Source organism: Anser cygnoides, chromosome 10 (assembly GCF_040182565.1).
Source record: "Anser cygnoides isolate HZ-2024a breed goose chromosome 10, Taihu_goose_T2T_genome, whole genome shotgun sequence".
Taxonomy (NCBI): Eukaryota; Metazoa; Chordata; class Aves; order Anseriformes; family Anatidae; genus Anser; species Anser cygnoides.
The window spans coordinates 10,328,392-10,356,181 of record NC_089882.1 but is presented as its reverse complement, the minus strand read 5'-3'; the positions used below and the strand labels follow the sequence as shown (position 1 = coordinate 10,356,181).

General features: G+C 41.1%; 1 protein-coding gene across 2 annotated transcripts in view; it reads left to right on the top strand.

The window, feature by feature from the left end:
* PTPRG (protein tyrosine phosphatase receptor type G) overlaps nt 1–27,790 on the top strand; it is a 402,421-nt gene that overhangs the window by 215,602 nt on the left and 159,029 nt on the right. For both annotated transcript variants that reach the window (XM_067003205.1, XM_048069739.2), the window contains one exon: nt 4,975–5,123. In XM_067003205.1, coding sequence (XP_066859306.1) covers nt 4,975–5,123 — 149 coding nt within the window. The remainder of the gene's footprint in view (nt 1–4,974; nt 5,124–27,790) is intronic.

Here is a 27,790-nt window from a genome sequence, read left to right as displayed (position 1 = left end):
CTGTTTGTCTCCATAGCGTGCCTGCAGTCAATTAAAAATTCAAGCCATGTTTCACCCTCCTCCTTTTTCATTTGTTGAAATGTTGTTCTGTTGTTTGGGGTTTGCTTTTTTTTTTTTTTTTAATATAATTTTCCAGCAGCAGCCTCCTATCTCTGCCTTTGCATTCTGTGCAAAGCTAGTTCTGCAGATTTTAAGGTTTGGTTTTTTTTATTTTTTTTTTTAGGCTCTCAATATAAAATAATTCTCTTGGTAGTCAGTTGTTCCTCAGAATAAAAGGCTGTATAAGAGTTTCAAGGTGTAACCTTGAATTATCAGCTTTGGGGAGGCTGTAACATCTAATCCAAAAGAATGCTGAGATGCAAGGCTCAGACTTTTGTAGGAAAGGAGAAGTCTTAGAAATCGTGATGTTTTAGAGAAGAAAGAGCAATAACTGCTCAAAGTAGTGGGAGCTTATTAATGTGTTTCTGATATGATTATAGCACTGTGTTCTTCACTGAACTGAATCCTCTTCTCCTCTGTCTGCTCTGGCTTTCAGAGAAAAGAACAGTCAGAGTACTGCTTATTTTTACCAAAACAGTTCACCAAAAGGTCAAGGTTGATTTATATGCAAAGCTGCATGCATTTGATTACTCTTTAATTCTAAAAACGTAAAAAGCAGAAATTACAAGGCTACCCTCTTCATATGACAAGGTCAAATTTTTTAGGGAATTGGATTAAACTGCTAATTAATTCAATTTTATTTATTGGAAGTATATTTTTATCTTTATTAACATTCGACATGTGTGTCTGTAGTGCTTTAGGTAACAGGTTCCTAGGCAGAAGGTCTGCTAGCAAAACCCAGGGCACGTACCTGCTCCGGGAGTGTGCAACGCAGTTGTGCACGGAGCCTGACCTCGGATACGCCCATGGCTTCCAGGGGACTTTGGGTGTGAGCCACAACCTGGAGTCCACAAGATGCCTTAGATCCTGTTCCAGCGATTCAGGGATGTAGTGGGAGTTGGGAGTTATTGCTCCTCAGATGAGATGGAGTGACAGGCTGTGATCCTGTTTTCCTTTACCACAAAGCAAATCTAGTTAATGTAAACCACCATCAAGCATAGCTTGGGTTTTTGATGCATTACTGAGGTTTTTTTCAGCTTCGCTAAGAAATGCTCCTGTTTGCTTTGAAATTCTGAGTTTGTTGGCCTTTGTAACAAAATGAGGTTCGGGGAAGGCTGAATGCTATGGAAATTTGGTGCTTAATTAATCTATTCATGTTATGCACCCTGCTCTTTTGGTCACAAAGGAGTGTTTGTAGTAACCAGCAATAAATATAATTAGAAATACCAAGAAAAAAGGATGGTGCTCTTCTTCTAAGAAAGATGCTAATGCTATACTGCATGTATAATAGGAACATATTGCTGCACATATAATAGGAAACTATGTTGAACTGAAACGTGCCAGCGAATTTTCCAGTCTCCACGCAGTTGGCAGTGAAAGCTGTATCTTTGGTCTCCTCTGCTGGGTGATTTTAGCACTGCTGCTCTACTTGATTTCTTCACCCATTGGGGTATGGATTTTTGCTGACAAGTTATTGCTTTTCAGGGCAACGGTAACTGTCATTTTTCTTGGGTAACTTACAATCTTTTACTGGTAACACGAAGACTCTCTTTGCCTTGCTGTCATCTGTGATTTCTTCTGCTAAGCGCTTAACTCCTCCCTTATTTTATCAAGTTCCATTCCCTTTCTTGGTTTTCTGACCTTTCGAAGAAACTTGTCTGGGATTAATTTTTTAAAGTGGTAAGTGGCAGAGCAGCAAACCAAGTAGGATGTTTTGGCTTATGGGTAGAAAGTAGAGGCAGGTTGTGCCATAAATTGCGATGCATTTTGGCAGCAAAGTCTTGGAGCAGATGGCCACGTGAGACCTTCATATTGCAGACTGACAGAGATAGTAAACTAAATAACTGTTTAAGCAATAGTGATGGATGTAGAGGGCATTTCTCAGCAATTAATGACTGGTTAAAAGACACCAGGGTCCACGGGAAAGCCAAAGGCCCTTAACCTTGATGCTCATTATCTGGCAGGAAATGTGTCGCTTGGGTTATTGTTATTGCTATTGGACTAGTATTTTTTTAATATTTTTTTTTAGGACAGAACAATTACTTATTTTTATGCTGTGAAATGTTAAAAGGCAAAGAGGTTACTGCTCTTTAGAACTGTTGTACTCTTTCTTTTCCCCCCATATCAGGTAAAGGACAGACAATGTACAGAAAACAGAGCTTCATTCAGGAAATGAAAATGGATTCATTATGCCTCTGCCTTAACTAGAAATGCTTTTGTGCATGATTACGCTGGCAAAGGCACTAATGTGGGTTTGATTTCATCCCTGAAGTAGCTGGTTCCCAAGTGGTAAGGATCACTTGGATAGTATAAGCACATTTCCTAGTTATTTTTGCTTGTGCCACCTTATAATTAAGTGCTAGCTGGCCTCAGCCAGGCCTGAGGCTGACAGGGATTCCGCAGGCCCAACCTGCCCTGAGGCCGCAGAGCACCTGTGGGAGCAGGCCTCTCGCCAGCATTACACGGACACTGCCGCTTTACCCCTCCTTAGATCACTTCAAAAAACACTGGCCACTTAAAAAAAAACAAAAAAAAAACTACCAAAACTTCTGCCAGAGGTGTGTTTCTGTTAAGTACTCTGCAGGTGTGGTGTGTATATCTGTCCAGCTGCCCTGCTTAGGAAGGGGGAAGAGCTGCTTTGTATCCAGGACGGGTTTTTCCCTCAGGAAGGTGACAGGCACACAGCTCCAGGCCTGATCCTGCAAATGGCATCACACAATTGTGATCCTGGTAGTTGTGCGCCACCTCCTTTGGTTTTGAAATCTAAATTATATAGTGTTTTAAACTGAGTAGGTGTGGGGGATTGATTCTTTGGTGTGCACTCTGAGTAAATTACTGGATAAACGCGGTGGCTCCCGAAGCCCACCGACACGGTGTTTGGTTGTTCCAGCCCTGAAAACCAGAAGTCGTGTGGAGGGGAGGGAAGGGAAGCCCCCAGATCACTGGAAATAAGGACATGCTGCTAAAATAGGAAGGTGATGGGAACATGTGTTGTACAGCTCAGCAGTGTAAGAAATACTGTAAAATGAACAATTAGATGAACATTTCAGATTGTACATCCTCCTAATTATCCTTTTAATTATTCATCTAAAACAAGTAAAATGACCCCTGACAGAGCCATAAATGATTTAGGAACTATCAAATATTTATTAGATGCAACTGAATCCCCACAGAGATTTTTAACAGATGCACACAAATCTGCTTTCGTGTATTCCTCATCTCCTAGAATTTTGTCTATGGAATTTCTAACCAGTTGGGTGAGATTTTTGGTATCTAAAACACTGCCGAGCTCACTGAGAATTTCGTAAGAGAAGAGAGCAGTGGAGCTTCTAATCACTTGTGTTTCAGTAAGGATACATTGGTATCCTGGCTGACACAAACAGCAACCTACAGCCAGTCCCACACCAGCAGTCTTCCTACACAAATACTTTGATGCAGAGGAACCAGAAATCATGGAAGAGCCCCGTGATGTCACTGGCACAGTTTAGAAACATCTGAACATCTCATGCAACTCAACATTTAGGTGGTTTTAACATAAACAATTTAATGTTTAGATGTCTCTTAATTGCACGCTTGCACCTGAGATGAGGCTGCTTTAGCCAACTGCCTGTACTCACATGGAGAGCAGCCCTGGTGTGGCAGAAAGCCTAGCCTGCAGCAACAGCCTGCCAGTGATTCACCAACAGAGGAATAACTTCTATTTCACAACTACCCTTTTAGTTTTTTCAGCAGTGAATAAAATCCTCCCTGTTACATAATAAAAATGGATTTATATTAATGTTCCTGTTGTGATGACACAGTTGGATTGAGAACAGAGAGAAATCCTTGTGTGTTAAGCTTTTCCCATTGAAAAAAAAAATAAAAAACCACAAAACTTTAATCACAGGATTCTGGGCACAGCAAGTGGTGGTCTGCAATCGCTTTTACAAGAACAAAATGCTAATTTTAGTTTTGTTTTTAAGCGCTAGTTTTGCAAGGGATGAGAAGAAATGATTTTATAAGGAGTCATTATTAGGAATTGTGAATGTTAAAAATGGGAAATGCTAGAAAGGAAGGTGGTCTTGTAGTGAGAGCAACTGACATGGATGTTGGAAAGCTGGATTTAGTTGATAGTGGGACCACCCCTGTAACATGTACTGTCTTCCACCATATGACTTTGCCCTCTGTTTGGACATCAAACTTTTATTGTTATAAAGGCTTTTGGAAATGAAAAGAAAATACAAAGAAGATCCTTTTGACCCTTAACTGAATCACATAATAATAATGTCAGAGTTACTGTAATAAAACCCAGTTCTTATGGAGGGCTTTGCATGAGTGGGTCTCAAAAAAAGTTATTGTCACTCTCCCAGTTTTACAGAAGGGAGAAGCAGGGAGCTTAAGGAACGTACCTGACATATCCAGCAGTAGAGGTGGGACAGGGCACAGGGGCACAGGCTTTTTTTTTTTTTTTTTCCCCTGATAACATAGAGGGAATCCAACAAACAGAGGATTGAACTGGTGATCCGCAGACTTTAGTGAATCGCAAGGCCAAGAAACATGGTTGGTCGTTAGTCCCTGCAACCACATTAAATAGTTCTTAATGAAGTTTGCCATTTAAATTTTAATCAATGTCCAATGAGGAGGCCAAAAAGTCCTTGAGAAATTTGGCCTTTGTGATTTTCTGTAGACTATGTAGTTTCATAATCACTTCCTTAATTAGCCAGCATTACTTGGAGCCTTTCTTTTTTTTTAAAAAAACCAATCCCTGTAAAGAGAAAAATGATGACCTCACTTTTTATTTGCATCAGAAGAAGTATTGTAGTATAATGAGTAAAAACCGTAAATGCTTCAAAAAATTGTGCTAAGAACATCCTTCTCCTTGTTCTGTGTGTGCAGTTGCTATCCTGCTGAAGGACGATTATTTTGTCAGTGGTGCCGGGCTGCCGGGCAGATTCAAGGCAGAGAAGGTGGAGTTCCACTGGGGTCAAAGCAATGGATCAGCAGGCTCCGAGCACAGCATCAATGGCAAGAGGTTCCCTGTTGAGGTGAGTGGAAAGACATGTGCTTATGTTCTCGAAAAAATAAAATCAGAATGTATTGCAGTAGTTTGAGATGACTGTGAAATAGGGCAATGTTTCCTTCAGTGAACATATCACTTTCAAGGCCCTTCCGGCCCTCGCAGCACTCTATCTATCATCTCTTATGTGCTTTTGCAATGTCAGCTCTGAGCTCTGCTTTGCTAGCGTTGCCAGCTTTTGCGTCCCATGGGCTAAGTTTCAAACAGTCACTTTTCTGGCTTCTCCCATAAGCTTTTCATGTGTGGGAGGATCTTCTTGCAAATATCCGCAAAGTGACCTCGTTGTCCTTCAAATCTTTTCTTTCCCATGATGCTTACAAACAAATAGCTAGCAGCGGTTTGGGAGCCATCGTGCTGAGACTGCCGTCTTTCATTGGCATTGCTTCCTTCCGTGCGTACGGCCCTCTGCCTACCCGTGTTCAGCTGCAGCCCCTTGCCTTGTGCTAGCAGGGCATCTCAAGGAGCTGCACAAACAGCTGTGGGTTCACTTTGCTTGTGCAGGAGCCAGCCAGACCTGAGCCAGCTGCACAGCTAGCACGGCAGAACGCTGTGCCACAGCAGGAGCAAGATATCGGCTCGGGCACAGCACCCTGTGAAAGCAGCCGTGTTCAGGGCACGGGGCTGGGCAGCCATCAGCAGCTGAGCGCAAAGATGTGTCTTCAGACGGCAGGGAGAGTCCTTGGGCTGCTGGGGAGCACAGTGCAGTTGGGTCTGATAGTCCCAGGTCTGTCAGTGGGCAGTGCAATGTCTTCTTTGTCAACGGAGTTTGTCAATGCTTTTCACTTTATATTCAAGGGTTTTGCATGGTGAAATAAAACAGGTGTTATCTGGAATTACCTTTTCTTGTTGGTAACCAGATACATGCTTTCAAATCAGGTTGCATCCTGGTGTGGCATGTGGATGGGAGCAGCTTGTGGGGTCCTGTGCTTGCCCAGAAAGCTCACGTGTGGACAGAAGTGGTTTTCTTGTCAACTGGGTCTTTCAGGAACTTAATTCAGGCCCTAACTTGCCATAATGAATCACATGTCACTTTAGCCAAGTCACTTTTTCAGAGGGTGGGAATGGGCTCCCAAAGTGCAAAGGAAGGTTGTAATAGACCGGACCAAAAAAAAAAAAATTAAATCATTGTTTGCATCTGTCTGCTCCAACTGCCCCGCCAAATGAATTAGAAAAATTGTTTTGCCTCCCAGTAATACCTGAAGCTATAGGTTGGATGGTCAGAGGCAGAGATTTGTTTATTTATTAATTTATTGCAAACTTTTTCCAACAGCTTCTGGTTTGATGAAGCTGCGATTTCTCACGACGGGCCACCCTGAACACACAGAGCAAAGGCCTGTCATGCTTCCCTCTCTGTCTCAATTGTCAGTGCTGGTATTCATTAGGACTGTTTTGGGGAGGCAGAAGGAACACTCAGGAAGTCTGCAAAGCCAGTCAATGCCTCTTTTGAAATTTTAGGGAGGGGAGATGGTAAAGGATCCTTGGCCTTCTTGGTAGTGTCAGAAATAGTATTTCGATTTCACAAACCCTTGCTTATGATGCCAAGGTTATTTGATACTGGCTTGATAAATGGATGTTATTTTACTTTGAAAAAAAAGAAAATTCTTAAGAAATATTTTTCCTTTTCTTTAAATATTCTTTATTTTCTTTTCAACTGGTTGGAATACTAATTTTGTCATCTTTAAATATTATTTTTGAAAAAGAAGAATCTGCCTTTCTGAATTTCATTACTGTTTATGAATGCTGTGCAAAATAATTTGCTATATCGAATAGGTTTAGTGTTAATCCTAATAACGAAAATGTAATTTTCCAAGTGATTTGTATTCATTGCAATGACACGAGCCTCTGATCTCTGACCTTTCTGAATATGAATGTATTAGCAGAATTCCCACAGTCTTTCCTTTACTATTTTTTAAAAGAAGAGCAGTTTCCAAAACAAGTCTGTCCCCGTTGTTTTGCTATGTACCACCTACCCAAGATTTCCAAATGTTGATCCACTTTATTAAATCATGTGCTGAAAAGGATTTTCATGGGTGGATTTTAAAGGATGCTCAAAATAACCAGAATTTCTAAGGTGATGAAACTGTGTTCCTCTTGCCGATACATGCAAAAGCAGTCCATACAATTGAGATTTTACATCTCAAAGAGTAACTGTACATGTATGCGTGGTGGAGCTTTTAATTTGTAATGCTAATTGTAGTTCAGCATGCAACTGTCTGATGCAACCCTTACAGCCTGATTCTGGGAGGTCTGTGCCAGAAATACCGTACTTCCTTTGAGAAATGACATTCTGAGACATTTTGAAGGAAGGCTGGAGAAAGGATAAATAAATAAATCCCATCCTACAGAAACCGAAGCCCAAATCTCTCTGATTGTTCTGGGTCCCTGGACACAGGTAAAGGTTTTAAGGAGCGCGTGCAGGTATTGGCACTCCAGGCCTGCAGTAGTTGCAGTGGTGATACAGTTGAAAGCAAACATTTTCAGAGTCTAATTGGGAAACCAGATGTGGACTATGCAAAGCGCATTAGTTCCAAAGCACATCCCACGGGAACGCAGATAGATCAGCGTCATCCATAGACTTTGCTCTGTACACATGAAGTTTAGATGTTTTTTTCCTCTGGGAAACAAAGTGCTCGCTGGTAGTCTTTTTTCTTGAAGAGGATGCAGAAACTAATTAGAAATGTCAGATATAATACAGAGCATTATTGTTTGACCATGTTGTTTGGTTTTTATTATTACAACTAATGTGTCAGATGGTAAGGCTGTCTACGTTAATTGGTTTCCTTCATTGAAGCCCATCTGGATCATATTTTTTTGTGATTTATATGTTAAATTAGTTGGTAAGATATATGAGAATGTCCTTTTTGTTTCCTACTTTAAAGGCATGTCGGATCAAAGGCATATTATCTTGCAGTACTTTTATGCATATGCAGCATATTGTGATTCCTTTTCAAACCATGGCATATGTAATGGTATTCTAAATGGTTTCCTTCATTATGTGGTCTCAATTACTTATTTATTGATCAGATTTTCCTTGATGATCCTTATGAAGCCATTATAAGTTTGGCTTTCTCTGAAGTATCATTCAGGAACAGAGATGTCCATGTGTCTCAAGCTTTTGTCCACGGCCAGGTGCCAGTTCATGATACCATCGCTGGTCAGCATTGGCCTGAAGCTTCCTTTTTCCTCCTTCTTGCCATTTCAGCATCATCATTGGTGAGCACCGTAAAGCTAGTGCTGCGATGCTGAAGATTAAAGCGATACCATTAGCGCATTGCTGGGCGAGTGGAGCGCAAATCCTAATGAGGATGTGGGCTCTGTGCCAGTTTAGAAAAAGTCTCTCTCCTTTTTTCTTGAAGTCAAGAAAAGTTTTTGACATTGCAGTTTCTAAATTTTAATGAATTGCTGACTCCTTTGTATTTTGTTATTGTTCTTCTCCATTATAATTGCTCAGGTTTTCTTTTTCTTTCTGAAGTCGAAGCGGTATAAATGAACATGCAAATGCTAGAAACCATTTAAATGGCGAAGTGACAGAATTACAATAAAGAAGAAGAGCTTCCCTCAGGCCAGGAGAGAACCCAGGTTCCCCTCATTAGAGCCAAGAGGAGTAATTGCAGACTTTAATCTCCAGCGTCACCGTGCCGGTTACCAGCCCTGCCTGCGCCGAGCTTGCGGCGGGCAGGGCTCGCCGTGCGGGCTCCCTGCCGGGAGGGAAACCCAGCGCTCAGAGCTGCACAGGCAGGCAAACAGCTGACGTGGCAGTGCTGTGCTGGCGGAGTTCACTACCACCATCCCAGCATAACTGTGATTTTGAGCTGCTTCGCACTCATTTTTATGCAAAATGCTGATTATTTCTGTGAAGAGCAGAAATCAGAAGAGTGATTTTAATCATGACTGTGTTAATTTGATGTGAGCTTTGGCTGTTTATGAGCTTTCTCTTTAATGGCGCTAATTGTCAGTTATAATGTGAACACCATTATACAGTAATATACAGTAATTTATTTAGTAAATGAGAATCTTATTCCAAGGACCATACTGCAATATGCCATAGAGACCTCATCCCTTTAATCTTACATGAACAAACTTGCACTGTCTAGGCCAAATTGGTAATAGGAGCATCAACTTGGCTTCTGAAATAGCGATGTGATTTTGTACCCACAAGCACCAGCATGCATGTTTTTGGAGAACTCTAGTTCTCCATTTAAAACAAAAAGCAACAAAAAACAAACAAACAAAAACAAACAAAACAAAATCAAAAAAGTAATCTTTTTTACTACCAAAAATAAAAAACAACCCACAAAGCATTCCAGTAGAAAATGAGGAGCTAGCACCCTTTCATGTTGATTAATGAGCTCTTATGTTATGTTGATTGATTCATTTCATGAAATTATTATAAACAATCTTCTGCATTAACAATTCTTGCTGCTCTTTAAGCATGTTCCTTAGAAGAATTTCCATGTTCTAGTGGTATCTTTGTTCTCACTCCTTCTTTGATTTTCTTCCTTTTCCCTTTGAGTTATACGTACTAACTTCAGCATTGTCTGGATCTACAGCTACTTGCTCTAATTTGAATGCTCAGATCTACTTGCCAAAGGTTATCACCATTCATTATCCTACCTCTTATTGTAACACTTAAATTCTCATGTTTGATTGTCTGCTGTCTGTGATAATGTGAATGTCGTTAATGTAGAAGAAAAGTCATGAGTGGTTGAGGCTGGAAGGGAACCTGTGGAGATCATCTGGTCCAACCCTCCTGTTCAAGCAGGGTCACCCAGAGCACGTTGCACAGGATCGCATCCGGGCAGGTTTTGAATATCCCCGGAGAAGGAGACTGCACACCCTCTTTGGGCAACCTGTTCCAGCTGTCACCTTCACAGTAAAGACTGGACCCAGTACTGACCTCTGGGGGACACAGAGCCACAGGCCTCCAACTAGATTCTGCACCACCGACCACAACCCTCCGAGCTCTGCCCTTCAGCCAATTCTCAGCCCACCTCACTGTCCACTCATCTATATCACGCTCCCTGAGCTTGCCAATGAGGATGTTGTGGGGGACAGTGTCGAATGTCTTGCTGAAGTCAAGGTAGACAACATCTACTGCTCTCTCCTCATCTACCCATGTAGATGATACCCAGTGCCCAAAAGCCTTTATTACAGGGTATAAACCGAGACTAGCTCATATTTTTGGGGTGTATCCTGGCTGCTAGGTCTTCCTATCATCCCTGGAGTGTCATCTACAGTATTTGTCTGGGCTTTTGTCCATCTGAGGATGGCAGGGGATATTTACTATTTAATGTTAGGATTTGGGCTTTTTTCATTAAGTTTTAACAAAGTTTTAAGTTTTACCTTACTGCATTTTAAGTCCTTAGGTTTGTGTGTGCACTTTTTTTTTCCCACATATTAAAAGAAGAACAGACCACAGTATGTTTTCTTGATTTCCAGGAGAGAATTAGCACCCTATGTTGCTGTGTTGCAGTTAGGTTTATTATTTCTGGCATCCAGCATATCTGGTAATTGTAATTTTGCAAAGATCTCTGGTGTTGGCTTCAAGCACAAGTAAAGACTAATTGTGAAACAGGGAGCCAGTGCTGGGTTTATTTCCTTATATTCCATTTACTAGTTGCTCTTCAAATTTCCTTGCTTCCATCTGGCAGGATGTAGCAAAGTAGAAGTCAATAAATGATGGAAGGACCCAAAGAGGGCCATTGGGAATATATCACAGGGAGAGAGTTAGACTGTCTGAAGTAATTTTACTGTAATATTCTCTCTGAGGACCAAATCCGCAGTTATATGGGGATACTTAGAGCTCCCAGTGACTTTGATGGGAGATGTGCTGGTGAAACTGAGTGAGGATTTGGCTCCAAACCCGTGCTGTCTGTGCTGTAGAGTGCTCGGGGAATTTAGCACACACTGCTTATTCTGTCTTCATCTCTTACAGTACCCCAACTTAATCATTCAGACATGGAGGTGGCTTGGGGATTTTCAAATTTAATTATTTTTTTTTTTTTCCTTTTTTTTTTTTTGTTTCAAACTGTCATTTTGCAGGATTTTTAAGTCTTTTCTTACAATCTTCTGTCCCCTCTTTCTCCACAATCCCCTACGGTCTAGATAGCCACAAAATACTCGAAATATACAAGATACTAAAAAACCCAAAATGTTGCTCAGCCTTACCTTCCACCAGACTTTACCCCTCTGTGCTTTTCATCACTTTTAAAACTAGTTCAGGTTTCTCATCATGAGGAAATTGGTGTGCTGTAAGTTTAAGACAAGAAGTACATGGATGTTGGCTGAGCACCTGGCTGAGTTTCCATCATGTTGTACTGTAAAGACTGTGAGCTGGGCAAGTCAAGCATTATCTTCTAACAGTTTTACTGTTTTATCTTCCTTAGAGTAACTGTTGCACTGGCTCCCCACACTTGTCTTCAGTTCCTCCCATATACTGACAGGAGAATCAGCTGAGACTTAAATTAATGACTTTATTGCAATCAGGGTTCCATTTTAGTGCAGAACGCTTCATCTTGTAATAGTGAAATATTTAGTCTCCATCTGGCTGATCTTTTCTGTGAATGCCCTGTGATAATTAAGAAGAAACATGAGAGGATGGTCTGAAATTAAAATATGTTTAGTGGAGGGGTTAGCCTGTGGGACTGTTCGTGTAGAGACCCAGACAAAATTTAGGGACATAACAGCAGTTTGGTTTTATGGCTGCATCTTCCTGCTGCTTGCCAGGCCCCAGTAATTTCTAGAGTCGTTGTAAATGCTACGATGCATCCAGAGTTTTATTTTGAAATAACTATCCAGTAACACCATCTAGATATTCTTTTCATGTTTGATGGGAATGTCCTGTTTTCCACAAAGGATTTCCACTGCCTTGTTGAAAAGGTCTGAGTCAGTAGCACTACACTGCAATTACAGTATGTTAATGATGAGCTAAGAGTTGTACGTTCTTCTTAACATAAATCCCTGATTTTCAACATGATTAATTGGAATCTGGCAAGACTGACAAGGAGAAGGAGGATCAGATGGGGTGAAAATAAGAGATAAGAGGCTGGCAGCCAGCTCTTGTTGTAAAGGAGAGTTATTTTGAATAGGAGAAAAATCAATACAAAGGTTGGAGAATTTGACAGAGTTATAAGAGCTACTTTAATGAAAGGTAGCAGATTCAATAGGATTGTTACTTGAAATGTGGGATTGTCTAAGTTAGAAAAATGGGACTGTCTCTCCCCAGCTGTAAAGGTGAGCTTTACGTGCTGAACTTACCGGGTACTTAGGCCACCGAGTTTAACATCATTCACTGTGGGCACCTGATGTGGTGAGAATAGGGAAAAAGTATGTGTGGGAGCTTGCTAAATTCTGGTCTTGTGGAAGAGTTACTTGATTATGGGAGGGGAAGGAGGAAGGCAGCAGGTGATAGCTATTTCTGCTGCTTCACCGTGTCAGGTGGCTACCAGAGGATATCTGGCAGGCCTCTGTGAGGCAAAGCATGACATTGTGAGGAGATCTGCTTTTCTGTGACTTTGTGTGGCCCTGGGTGTAAGGGGCAGGCAGACTTCGATAGACTCGGGGGGCATTCAGCAGGAACTCTCCTTGGTATGTTCATATCAAGACTCCTTACCTCAACGGTGATGGTGTTATGTGAAAACACGAGAGGTTCAGTAAGTGCTTGGTGTTGCCTCTTTCCTTGAGGCAAGTCTGACAGTCCTGGGACTTTGCAACATCTTCCCCTAGAGGTGTGAGATCCTTCACAGCTATTCCAGTAGGACCTCTGGAAATAGCAAAGATAGGTAACGTGGGAAAAGAACAAAAAAAAAAAAAACACCAAATGTGTTAAGAAGTGATAATGTTTCCTTGGTGCGCACACGCGCAAAACAAACAAACAAGAAAACCCTTAATGTGGTTAGCAGACTTGTTGGTAGCTTGTCTGCCAATGTTTCCCATGGAAGCCTTTTCACTGGGTCTCGAACAGTGGGAATAGATTTCACCAATGTTAATCATGATTTCAGGAAGCAAGCAGGAAATGATTTAAATTGTCTATTATACTGGTGCTTTGCTGATTGCATTTTTGTGTGTGTTGTTTTTTTTTCTGTAGAATTCTAAGCAGTTGCTGTAATTTTGTACCAAGAGAATAAATTGCATCAGATTTTTTTTTTCCAGTTAGAAGACTCGGAACATTTATTCTTTTCTGTTTTACCATGTTCAAGAAGTATTTTCTAAGGGGTGATCAAAAGCTTGCATTAACCATAAAGAAAGACACATCTTGCTGCCTGTTACTCATAGGTCCAAAAAAAATTTTATTAAAAAGAGATTTTAAAAGGGTCGCTGAAAGGGTTTTTAATTCTGGGGTGAGGCAGGCTGTGAAGTGCATTCACTGCAGACTGTGCTAATCAGTATTATTGTATTTACTTTCTATCTTGCCTTCCTACCTGAATCCCTCTGCTGTCTCTTATATTGTTTAAAAGCTCTTAGAGTGTCTCTTCACTGGGTTTGTGTAGCGCCTGCCCCAGTGGAGTTCCTGCTCTGGGATGCAACAGTGCTGCTGCTGCTATAACCGCAGGCTTTGCAGGGATGAATTGCTTTGTTTTTTCTATGATAAAGCTTCACATGATGTAAGAGATCAGGCAGCAATATGAATGTAGCCCTTGTTATTTCCCCAGTTCACAGGCATTGTATTTTCCAGACAGGATGGGAAGGTTAACAAAAGTTGAAAAAGGATCTAAAACACTGCAAGTGTTTACTGTCTGGTAGAAATGAAATAACAATCAAGTGGTTGAAAAAGGTATGTGTTTGCTCATGCTTCGAGACACACAGCACTCATCTTTCTGTAAAGAAAAAGCAATTTGGGGAAAACAGTCATATCCCAGAATACGTGTCTTCTCTCTCCCTACTTTTCTATCCAGCTTAATAAGCAAAAATCTTTGTTCTCTAATTAGCTGGGCTTTTCAGTACATGCCTCAAAAGGCCTATAATGTCCTTTTCTGTCACCATCCCATCCAGGCTGCCTGTCCTCAGAGGGGACTTTCCTTTACGCTCTCTCCTTGGAGAGCAGGCAGAGCAGGCTCGTATTTCCAGGAAATCAGCAGCCCTTTCTGTTTGCTGCTCGCACTGCCTTCAGCTTGCTCGCTCCCTCCGCAGGAAAACCTTTGTTATAGTATCCCTTAAAGAGGGCTTGGGTATCGTTGTCCATTGACTATTCAGGAGTTCTTATTAAAACATAGTTCCTGATACACACATTTGTAAGAAATATGAATTTTGGCTTCCCACCAGAATTAGAAATAGCATTACCAGGTGGGAAAGAGCTTTTCCCCCTGCAGTGGGCTAACAGTTTGTTAATAGTTTATTCAAGCACAGAAAATGGGACCTGGTCTGCCAAAAGACTGTTAGTAACTCCACAGGGGGCTGTTAATTGTCCGGGAAAAGAAGATGGAAACTGTCTCCTGAATAAGTTAAGGATGAATTAGTCTTCTCTGGGACAGGGGGCAAATTTGAGTTTTGAACAAACTCTTAGACATGGGATAAAATATGGAGAGACGAGAGGTACCTTCCTTACTTAACCCTGGGTGGTGATGCAACTTGAGAATTAAAAATACGCATCAGCACAAGATGTATCACACATCTCGCTATGGATGGGAGAGAGTGCTTCGGGATTAGATCGTGGCAGGGATAGGTCAAATTACTCGAGTTTTGTCATTTTTGTCTTTATAGATGTTTTAACTGAATTCTGTGTTTTGAAGTTCATGCTTGCAGTACCACCTGCATTTGCTTTTCAACTTAACTGGACTGCTGAAAGGGTGATTTCAGTTGATTTCAGATGATTTTTATTTCTACGTCAAGCCCTGCCATTCCTGCAGGGTGGCAATCTCTACAACTAAGATGATAAATTCAGAGCTCAAAGCCTGCATGCAGTGCTCAAGGGTTCCCAGAGAGTGACAGATTTAACTTTTTAAAATGCAAAACTAGCCATGGATGAGTAGCCAGAATGACAGAAATCATCCAAAAAGAAGAGGAAGCCTCTTTTCTTTAGTTTCTTATCGCCTTGGTTGAGGAGGAAATTCTCTTCTCCTTTCTCTGAGGTCCAGAGCTTCGTAGGTAGCTTAGTGCTACCGTAGCTAGTGCTCTTGAGGAAAGGGTGGCTTCCTGAGTGTTGAGTGACACATTTAATCTTCTGGTGGCACATACCAGGCAGAACCATAATATCCCTTAAGAAAAAGAAATGTCATTACATCCAGTTCAGAACACGAGATTGGAGATAGCAGGAAGGTTTTAAAAAAAGATTCATTTGAAATTCTTTGCTTGAGAGGTCTCATTCTGTTTGGGAGGCAGGAATGTGAGCACTCGCTTAATGAGCTACATTCAAAAGATGAAATTTCAAGAGAGTAAAAATAAAACCCATTATTTCCTGAACATAAACGGAGTCACCCATCCTCAAATCCTCAGTTGTGTCTTTCTCCTCAACCTTGTCTATTATTTCTCTTGCTCCCAGTTTAACTAGGAAAATTTTTAGGGGCCTTTGCCTGGAGGAAATACCCAAAGTAGATACCCTCAATCATACCAGTCACTGATGTTAAACCACATGCTGTTTACTAAGTAATGCTGAAAGCTACATGCTGTTGTTGCTGGCATACCATTTATGAAAGGCCTGTTAGCCCTCCCACTGAACCATATGGTGATTTATCAGTCAGTTTAGTAGTAGCAAGACCGAGACCCAAATTGGTCAAAACTGAAAATGGATATTCCTCGTGTTGTTTTCTAACAAAATGTTCTCATTCCTATTCTTTTTGTAGTATAGGGATAGCCAAACACCCAAATGTGATCCCTGCATTATTAGCAGTAAGTTCAGGTGTTTTCCCATTGTGATTAAGTAAGATGGAAGTGGAAAGCATTTCTGGTTGTGCTAACGCTGCAAGGAATAATTTGGCAGAAGGTGGAAGTGGAAAGGGCAGAAGAAGGGAAATAATTAGCAAGAATAATTTTTGGGCCTTGACAACTTGGTATGTTTTTCTAGCAGTGAATGAATTCACCTAACACCAAGAGATAGCCATCTGATAATAGCACTCATAAGATCAATACATCGATACCTTATCCTTGAAACAGTATTTTAAGTCTATTCTTAGGTTCATCTTTACTTCTGTAAAGTTATAGCAATCTGGGATTTGAGATAATGCATTCATTACCGTCTTATCAGCTCTTCATTTACTGTATTTTAATGTATCTACCATGATTTCTGAAGAAGGATGCTCAGTAAGCTTAATCTGCTTACGCTTTAAAAAGATAGGATGCTCAAAAGATTAAACTCAAGCCTCATACAGAACAGGTTTGAGAGCTTGCAGTGCTTACATGGCAAGGAGTTTTGTACATGAGGTACTTCAAAACACACTTCCATGGTGCTGGCTCTGCAGACCTCGTGGTGGGGAAAGGTGGAGAGCTGGGTACAGCAGAGATTTTGCTTTTGTAGATTGCTATTCTGCCGAGGCTCTTGTGCAGCTAATAATGCCAAAATGTCACTGGGTTAAACCTAATGCTGCTTCTTTCCATTAGTGTATCTTCCTGTTCCACATCTTTTTAGATCCTGGGGAATTATTTGTGGGATTGTGATGCATGCCCCAGGACACAGAAATATAGTGTGTGCATGCTTGAAATAATACTCATGAAGATAAGCAGCGTCTGTGAATATATGTAAATACAGAGGGATATTTAGATCTATGTTTCCTCTGTATAGACTCACCAGATTGCCCCAGATGTGTGTGTTTTGAAAGAATTTAAACTGTACTGGAAATTTCGTTGTTAATGAGCGCTGCTGTGAAGGACAGGAGATGTACAGCAGGACAGCGTTGTTTCCCTGATTGTACAGTGTAAGTGTTCCGTCTCTAGCAAGGGTGGAGATCAAGTTGAAAACAGACCTATTTACCTAACAGCAGTGACAACAAAAATTCCCGTTTCTGATAAACGCTAGAAAGATGTGCAGCGGCTGCCCTGTGAACACCCCGGAGGGATGTCCCCTGCCCCATCTCCTGGTGTTGCCGAGTGCTTGACTGAGGCAGCCCGAGGGGCCCGGTGCCATCCCTGTCACACCGCCACCAGGTTCACTGCTGGGGGGGAAGCTCGGCACTCTAAAAAATTGTAGGTTCTGTTCATTTTAAGCAGTTTGTGGCATGAAAGATGGAAGAGGAGATCAGAACTGGCAGGAAGCTGTGATTTGAATAGGACCTTCAGTTTGACACATGTAGTGTCCTTAAGAGTGGAGCTGGAGCCTGGTTTCTGCTGACAGGTGTGGCGACAGCCCTGACCAATGACGGGCACTTCGGTGAATCACTAAATTGATTTGATAATCACTAAGTGAATCCGCTAAGAGCGGGTACTACGCGCCTTCTTTGGGGCTTGGTTAACCTAGTGACAGCTTGTTTTAAATGTACTTGGAGGTTTTAGTTTATTTTTCCTTTGCTTTTCCCAGCGGAAGCTCTGTGCAGACTTACTGCCAAATAAAAGCAGCAGTTTCTCCTCTTCAGCTGTAAAACTAACCTGAAGACAGCCAGACCTCACTTGTACAATATAACCAGATAAAGGTGATCATCATTGTCAGGCTTATAACGTTTATTTCCCCTTGACAGGGCTATAGTATTTCATCACCATTGCCCTCTCTAGGTGGAAAGCATCAGCGCTGCCGGCAGCCTTTGACTCAACAGGAGCCTTTTCTGACTGACTTGCTCTGGTTTCCAGCTGCTCTTTCCCAGCTGCTTGCGTGCCCTGTTGACTTTCCCTGCGCTTAAGGCACAAAGAGGAGATTTTTCTTTCTCCGGTGGCCCAGATGACCGATGCTGCAGCACGAGGCCCGCAGAGCGGCTGTGGCAGCCCTGTCAGGAAGGGCGGGAAGCGCCCGGCGGCCATTTTCATCCTCGGTGTTTCTGCCTAACCTTTAGGCGATTTCCGCGGCTCCTGGTTGGATTTGCCGTTATCTCCCCCAGTAGCCCTACTATTTACTGAACTAGTGGAAGCTTGACATAGGACAAGTCTGTCAAATTAAAAAGCACGGCCTCCAGCATCAGGAATACTTATTAAAGCTTATGCTAGTTTATGTTGGAGCTATTCAGAAGGGGGGATTTTGCTTCAGGCAGTCATGAAAGGAGATATAATTTGTAGAGGTTTAATATGTATTTATTTTCTGGTTCCTCGGCAATTGTCTGTATTGTTTGTGTGGGTTCAGATTACAAACGTTTATATTTTTTTGGGTAGCACTTGCTTGCCCAACTATTAAAAATAAGATTTTTTTTTTGCTCATATGCATTCATAATTGCCCTCTGTTCTTAATACATAAATTGAAATTGTGTCCTTCATACCATGATGCTCAAACGATTTCCTTTTCAACAAAGAGTATGTAATAAAGGTTAAAAATGATTTTTGCAATCCATGCATTTAAGTATACATTACTATCTGTTTTAAGGATGGATAATCAATGTAAAAAATGATACTTCCGTGTATTCCTAATAGGTCACTGTGTAAATATCCATAATGGAATCGATCCCTTAGGTTATGGCAACCATTAGTACAGAAAAGGGTTTCACAAGTAATGTATTAGACATTTGCCTTTCATACTTACACGTAAAATGATTATTTATTGATTATTTTCAATCCAGGTTAATGATGTTGAAGAGGTTTCGGTATCTCAATTTAAAGTACTTAAAGTGCGGTTCAAACAGAAATATCTTATCCCTTTCAAGAAGTTCTGACTAATATTTGATAAGTGATCTTTCTCTACATTGTCTCATTAATATATGCATACATATACATTATGTATAAATTAAGGTTGTTTTGTTCACCTAGAAAATCTTGGTGACACAGTGTCAGCCTGGGGTGATCAGTTTTACTGTTTCTATAGTTTTGTGTTTCTGTACAATAGGCTATTGCTCTACTCAAACACTCAGGGGTTCTTCACCCTGCTCAAAGCATGTGTGAGTCTCATTAGTGTTAATGGGAGTTGTGCATTTGCCACAACAGAGAGGAGGATTTTCTTGCTGAGTGTAATTTTACTTTTTTTTAAACTGGAAGTGTTTCCACAAGTTGACTAATGGATACAGCTACTCCCTTCAGAAATAACCACATAAGCATGGGCATTATTATCTCAGGTAACTAGCTGAGGGAGTGGGAGCAGAGATGTGGCTTCTGAAAACAAGCTTATTCCCCCAGTATCTGCCAAGCGCCTTTTCTCACAGACCTCTGCTGAATGCGTGGGGCCAGCAGGCAGGAGAGGAGAGCACCTGCCAAGCCTGGCACCCCAACGTGCTCCAGGTTCTGAAGCGCACCTCCTTGGGGGTATGCAGGACCTCCACTGACTGAGGGACGATACGACAACCGAGCATCATTGCTTACTGTTGTGAGGTGCAGGTGCAGCACGTACCTGTGCTGATGCTGTTTCGGTAGTGAAATACCACCGCCCTAGGAGGCTGCTTTGGTTGTGCGAGGTGAAAGGCTGGCTGGGCTTGGCTGCGGCACCCCTGGGTGCAAGGATGTAAAGGTAGCTCTGAGTAGGCAATGCCTGAGAGAGTACTTAGCTGTGGGAGCATAATTGTGAGGAAGGGAAAATACTGTATTTCATCCGAGTTCAGCAGAACGGGGGTTGCCTAGCTGTCAGTTGAATTCGTTTTCTTTAGTGATCAGCTATTGGGTCAGGAAAAATGATTATATTTTTACTGTTACCTACTGTTTTATCTTGAAAAAACTAATTGCTGCCTAGAGCTGTTTAAAACTATGAGTATGAAAAGCACGTATAAAACCAAATTGTATGCTATGACTTGCTTGATTATCGTAGAACATTTTGCATTTATAGTGCTTTCCAACTGAATATTACAGAGCGCTTTGGCAATATTAATGAGCAGCGGGAAGAACGTACAAAGGTGTGTAAGTGACTTAGGATCTTGCATGCCATTTGCAAAGTGACTTGTCATGTGGATCTAATACTTGGTACGTGGTGGTTGATACATGGTGGCTTCCTCGGTTTCTGAAAGACAAGTAGTCCACAAGCACCAACACATGTATTGGTCCAGAAAGAGCCTTCTCCATTTCTGGCATTGCGTACCCTTTTGGTATGTACGTGCGTTCATAGCCTAGCTCTCCTACATGAGGAAGTAACTACAAAGAGGAAGGTCTCTCCCAGGCAGCTTGTCCCACCACAGTCCAAAGGTACAAAGGATGGGTGAGATGAGACAAGGACAGAATCTGGTTTTATTAAAAGTATAGAACATTTTCTTCTTCCAGTACTTAACTCCAAAGAAACCGAGATCCAGAAAGTAACTCAGTTCCAACTCAATAGGATGTTTAGTTGGTAAATTTTCCCCTGCTTGACTGCAAGGCACTGTAAGCAGGAGACAGAGCGCTCTGCGATGGCTTGGGGAGGTGGAGACCTTGGTGTTTGAGGAGTGTATATGGTGCAAATACACCAGTCCTTTTAGAAGCAGGCATCTGACGGCCGCTGGCATGTAAGCTCTGAGCCTATGAGGTTGCCATCTGCTTTTGAATAAACTCTTCATTGGAAGCTGGTATCAACCCTCTGTGCTGCTTTAAATTCACGTTCTTCTTGGTGAGAGGAGAAAAAAAAAAAGGTAATATTATGCCATTGTAGTATTTAAGCTTTTTTTTTTTTTTGGTGAGTCTCCTAAACACTTTCCTGCTGAAATGCAGGCCCTTTTCCAGTGAGTTCAAGCCTGCTGACAGGAGACTGACTCTTCTTAATTATCTTCTCCAGACCCCTTTAAATTAGTCCCCCAGGGGTCTGTGAACCTCATATTGAAAATGACAGCTTTAATATTTCCTTACTAAATACTTACAGGGAGTTGTCCAGGGTTGCTGACTCACATAAGATTACGAATTCCTACTGAAAAACAAAAGTGCCTGATTTTAGGTGGTAATACACGCGAGGGGATGGTGCACAGTATGAAGGAAGAGGAGAATGGCCATCAAATGTGGCCATGTCCTTATGCGTATAGCAAACAGGAGGGTGTGGGAAGGGAAAATCATTTGAAACCATTGAACTCATGCATAAATGTATAGCTTTCAAATAGCTAATTTTTTTATGTCATAAAAGAAAACTGGCTAAGGCTGGTTCCTTTTTTATAGCCCTGTCATAAACTCTGAAAAATGGGGTTTATAATTTATGGTCTGAAACCACCTTAACTATTGCAATACAAACAGCATCACTGTACTGCAGTTTTTCTAAAACGCCTCCGGTGAAAATATTGCAGTGCCATAATTAACTAATACCAAGATCCTGTTTGTGGCGCTTTGTGCTGCTTTCTCCAGAAATATGCAGTTAGCATAAATCCTGCAGGCTCGGAAGATGATGGTGCTTCAGAATAATCTCGCATCACCATGTCAGTGAAGACAGTCACTAATATTGCCTCTGTGACTCTCAGAATCTGTCCCATCGCTGGTTGGGTTTATAAGAGTTGCTTTAATGTAGAAATTTATATGAAACAGATACATGTGTGTAAAGAAATAATGCAGAGGAAAATAGTGTGCATGCTGCCTCCTAATTACTCTGTTTTCAGATATCTCAGCGACATTGATCTTTCAAAATGATCTCTTGCTGGTGGCATCAGTTTTATGTTGGAAAATATTCGTACAATTCTGGCAATGATAAACTAATTACAGACTATACATTTTTAATGATTTAATCTCTTGTCATATTCCTAGAGCGAAGTGATCCTGATCCCAAACAAATCTCCCATGCATGACCAAACACTCATCATGAAATGTATGGTTTTCATTAAACCCTGTTGTTAATACAGGCTTAGGATTGTTTTGTTAAAATGGGGAGAGGTTGGGGAGTAAAAGCACGCTGAAAGATTACTGTAATAATGCTGCAGTAAGCGTTTTGAATCACACAGAGCTCCCAGCAACATTCCACTGACATGTGCCTCCCATTACGGAGGGCTCTTGACAAGCCATATGTAATGCTGGAGCCACATGTGTCAAAGGGGCTTGCAATGGGTGGCAATTAGGAAGACACGTTCGTGTTCCTGATCCTTTGCTAGAAATCCAGGTTTGTGTCACTCACCCCATCTGCATTTGTCTTTAGGTTTAGGAATAATGGTTAGTGGGTCAAAAAAGAGCTTCAAGTGATGTCTTGATGTCTTTTTTTTGGTTTTTTTTTTTGGTATGCACTGAGATTTCTGCTCCGTGAACTGCTGTTGTGTGAATGCAATTAATACTCTTGTTGCCAACCCCGTCTCATTGCTGTGTGCCTCAGTGGGGGGTCCGCTTTATAATCTTGCATATAAGTATTACAGCAACGCTAGAGTCTGAGGGTGGTGCTGCAATGGGGAAACGAACGATATCTCCTTTGCTTTTGCTGGAGGGACTGGGTCTGTAATCCTCATCAGTCGCAGCTCGTATAATTGTGTATCAGATCCAGAAGTAGAAGAGGGACTTGGTTCTCTTGAGAGAGCAGATGTCAGAGGTGTTGGAAAGATGACAGGGAAAAACAATTGTTAGAAATTTCTTGTACTTAGGGGAGAAATATCAGGTAATTTCAGCGAGCTGTAAACATTCCTGCCATTTCGCTTGCATTCAGGTGCCTTCGCCCCTTCCCTGAGAGCTGTTTTGTTGTTTTAATGCCTCCAATCTTCAGGAAGTCTGAAGATAAGAATGGCATTTAGAGGAGACATTTAAAAAAAAAAAAAAAACACCTTGGTATATCTGGATCAACTGAGTGCATGCTGAACACTTGTAAGAATTTGAGTCAGATGCATGCACATTCACATCTCTAATAAAAACCGGGGCTCATAATTGCTTAACCCAGAGAGGTGCATATGTGGAGGGTGAACTTGTTGTGGTTTTGCTGGCACGCTAAGGATGAAACTATTATTATGAACTCCAATTTTATTAATGTCCTGAAGTATGGAAGGAAGCAACAAATCTGATTTAAGTGAAGACATTTGTCTTGGCAGTGTGATTTACTCCAGGGTTGTAAATTTGACATGATGGAGACTAAAATGTACTGAAACTTAAATTTCTCCCATATCTCACTCAAAGTCAAATGATTTAAATAGCAGGATCTGAGAAATGACATGTATTCTTGGATGCAAATATATTTTGGTGCTGAATATTTTAATTTCACATCTGAGGAAATTTATCAATTTGAGGACTGAACTTTTAGGAAAACGGGGCAGTCTCAGGGCATTGTGTGGGGACGCAGCAGTAATGAGCACATTGCCATACGCTGCGGTGAGGATTTCCAGGGTCCACTAATGATTAAAAATAGGCGTTATCAAAGATGAAGTCTGCTTTGCTGAGACAGATCCAGGTAATGCTTCTTCCCTGCAGTGCTCACCATGCTTCTCCCTGGCACTGTGCTTCCTCCATCTCATGTGCTATACGAATCTGTTCAGGACAAAATATTAGTACATGTTAAAGACCCAAAACAGAACTTGGGAGGGGAAGACTCGTGTTTGTTACAGGCAGGAAGCCCCCAGCACATTCTAACACCAAGACTCCTGCTTGCTCTCAGTTTGGGGGAGATTTTGTGGCATGTTTGTTTGTTTTGTCAAGTTAAGACCAGCTCAGGTAAGTGAACCAAGCCGAAGTCCCTAACTTAGGACCCTTGACCCTGGGTTTCCTCTCCATCCAGTGGTGACTTGCACCTTCCTGAAGTCACCAAGCCCTTGATCGTTTGCCCTGTGAAGGATTCTTCTCCTTCCACGAAGGAAATTTACAGGAACATCACCTTTTTCTTGCACACGTCAAAGATGTCTGAAGTTAATTTTCAGGCTTTGACTTTTTAGTTATCAGTAGGGAGACTCCTTTCTTCTGATAAAGAATTGAGCCCAGTGGGTATATGGCGTAACTGTAATTCTCCAATTTATTTCCAGAGTAGTGTCTTTTAAAAAACCTCCATATTCTGGAAGTAAAAATGAGAGCTTGAGTTTAAATTCTTTTTATTATATTTTAAGATAAACCAGTGACTTTTACAGCCTCGCTCTGTGATTCCATGAAATGGGATTAATTCCGTAGTAGCACTGGACCTGCTCTGTCAATTCAATAAAAGTAATGTGGACAATTTCAGTCTATTACTTTTAAATTAACTCAGCCCATATGACTCTTCCTAATACACTGCCACCTTGTGAAAAACAGGGTTGCGTTTTATTGATTCATGTGATAGATGAGAATATTAAGTGTTCCCTGGCAAACAGCACCCCAAACAACACAAGGCTCTTAGGCATGCCAGGACTGGGGAACTAATTATGCTGAGACAGGAGAGGTTATTTTACTCATAAGTTGTAAAATGGAAAAATATTAAAGCAAGTCTAGAGCTTAACCAAAAAAAAAAAAAGAAAACCCACACCTCTCCTCCTTCCCCCGCAGCCTGGCTGATATATTTTGTCTTGCTGTATTTTAAGTTGGCTTCTGAAAATGCAGAGTTTAAGAAGGTCATTGAGGAATGAAGAAGAAAGAAAGCAAAGCAGAGAAAACCTCAAGCCAGTGAAAATGCAAGGAAATGCAGAGAGGCCCTTGTAGCATAACACGCCAGGTATTTCAGTGCATCTAGTAGCCCTGTTTCCCACAAAGGAGAGGGGTGAACAGGTATTGCCCCTTCAGAGAGAAAAACTTCTCAGAAAGGTTGCTTGTTAAAATTTCACTCAGTGAAAAATGAAGTCTGAAAAAGCTGGTGTGATGAGCCTTTGAGGACGTTAGAATAATTGTAACAATAATGCATTAAAATGTCACCAGGGGAAATGATTAATTGGAATTGCCTTCATTTTTCTCCTCTGTTTGCTTGCATTCCTGTCCTTAGGTTCCCATAGAAAAAAAAATAGTAACATGCAGTCCTAGCACTATATATGAAGTCTTTTATTACTGCAGAGTGACATCCGTGAAACCTTGCTACTAATGTTCATGGACTTATATGCCGACTACTTCACTTGCTTTATTAATGTTTTGGCTTTCAGCATAAAAGTTAAAATGCTGAAAAACACCAGAAAATTCAGATTATGGCAGTGACATTTATCATTCTCTAACAAAACGCATGGTAGCTTGCGTGCTGGCTGTTGGTTTGCTCTTTCCAACATGGAGAACCTAATTTTCAATTACTTTTCTCTTAACTCTTGTCCTAATCTTAACGAGGCCTAATCCAAGCAGGCACACCGTACAAAACAAAGATCAGCCGTAGAGGTGTCTTGTCTTCATGTAGCTGTAAAACAAAAGCACAGTGGGAGTAAATGACAGACAGGTGTAAAAGGAGTAAGAGAAATTGGGAGCAGGAAGTTTATTTTCATGAGCTCTTGCCTTTGCTTGCTGGCTGACTCCTCCAGATGCCGAGCTTTAAAAGAGGTTGCTGGGCCAGCATCAGAAACCTAATCTTGTGTGGATGCGTCTTCCCTCTGTGTGTTACCCTTTATAAAACCTATATGGCATTCAGGATTGAAAACTCATCCCAGTATTTAAAAAAAAAAAAAAAAAAAAGCTTCTGTATTTCATCAGAAGAATGAGAGGAGAGGAAAAAAGAAAGCAACATTACAAATAAGTAAAATAAGTAATCTGCTGTTGCTTTAGGCATGTTTCTGCTCATTTTAGTTCGTTGTCATTCAGTTTGATTCACTGAACTGATTCAATTTTAATGGTTCACTTATGCATGCAACTACCTGGAAAAAAGATTTCAAAAAAAAAAAAGTCCCTAAAGCAAATCTTATTGAGGTTTTGGTCAAAAAAGATCATAAATAAGCAGAAGTAAGAGCAAAAGCTAAAGCAATATGGCACGCATCAAGTAAAAAGGAAGTACAATATGTGAACTGAGGAGCGGGAAACAAACATGAGCAACAAAATAAAGCTGAAAAATAGTACCTAAGGTAAAAAATCAAATTCAATATGTTTTACAATTACACAGGAGAATGAGTTTTTTCAACCTTTAGATTCTTTCTTTATTCAGCTAATTTAAAGACGACAAGTCTGGAAGGGTATCTCTTCCAAGGCACCAGCAGTTTCTCAGAGCCCTTGCTGAATGCAGGAAAATTTAGCAATGGGGAAAATTGCATATGCTAAGAATATAACATGATGAATATGTTGTGTCACATACATACCATCTGCGAGTTATTCTGATAGACAGAACAGCTTGTCTGCCAAATCCTGAAACATGGCTTTGATTAGTGCATACATTGTAGAATAATCGTCTTGGGGACTTTGGGGGGGAATTAAAGTGTGACCTTGAACTCGTGCTTTGAAGGTCATGCCATCTGGGGCTGCGAGGGTAGCTCCCTACCTCTGTAATTAGGTCTTTCGGTAATGAGGGCCGCAGAACAGAAGTTTTCACAAATGAGGCTGACAGCGGTTACCTGGGAGAGGAGAAGGGCAGCAGGACGTGACTCCTGGAGACAGGCCCGTGTTTTTTTCCGTGTGGACTTCACAGTGGCTGTAAAACATGAGGTTTTGTGCCCGGTGCTTGATACCGAGGGACAGCATCGGGGAGGGGACTTTTGGACTCAGCAGGGCTGCAGCTGCTGGCAGAGAGGTGTCCTGTGGGCCATGATTTGTAGCTGGCCCCACAGCTTTGCAGATCGCCTGCGTTTGTGGTGGTCTCGATGTTCCCTGCTTCTTGACCCTATCGTGAGCACTTACACGTGGGAGGATGATCGGCCCCTCACAGATTTGGTCCTTTTTCTTCTGTCTGTTAGTACTGTTGGAAGTTAATTTCGTGTGTTAACATTTGCTTAAAGTTGTTAAACGTTAGCCTGGGTTTAGAGAAACCCTCACTTTTGTGCAAAAACATGATTCAGCTGCGATGGCTGTTACAGTAAATGTGTCTTATAAAAGAGGTCCCTTCCTGAGCTCCACTGCCCATAAATATTAGCTTTATTTTTATAAGTAGTTGCTTTTTCAGCAGCATAGTAGCTGTAACCATAAAAATGCTTAATAAGAAATTCCATCTTAGTTGCTGTTTATATGGTTAAATATTAAAAAAAAAAAAAAAAAAAAGGAAGAAAATGAAAAAAAAAAATGCATTTCCTGAATAGCCCTTAACATTGAAAGTAAGTTCTAAGCAATTGTTTTTCTCTGGTCTGGGGAGAGAGTCATTCTGCAGAATGAGACTGAGTGTGGAGTGCTTCCTTTTTTCTTCTTTTTCCCCTTCTTCTATTCCTCTTTCCCTCTTTTTATCCCCTCTCTTCCCCTGCCCTGAGTAAACTCTGCCTTTTGAGTCCAGTCCCAAGGTACTTTGATTTCTGCTGCAGAAAAAGCAAACAATTTGACTGAGTCCTATACCAAAGGTATATCCCACCCTGTGCTGCAAGTGGGGTTGTTTGTCAACTTTTGCAAAGAGAAAAGAAAATGTATTTTTAAAACTTTCCCTCTGTGTGTTGGAATTGTTTATTTTGGAGTCTGCATTAAAAGAGAAAAAAATGGTCATCAGCAAGGAACTTTATCACTTGATAACCAGAAGGCATAGTGAAACTGCAAAACTCATTTCCATTGTCTGTTTGATTTGATCCTATAAAAATTGTGATGATGAACATAAGCAAGCATAATATATTCTTTCATTATGCATCCATATTTATTTTGTGTAATAGGCAGAAAAAAGCATGTATGTCTCTAGCAGCTTTCGTTTTCAAGAATATTTTTGTTGATTTTAATATATGCATATATAAAGTTATGTATAGATAC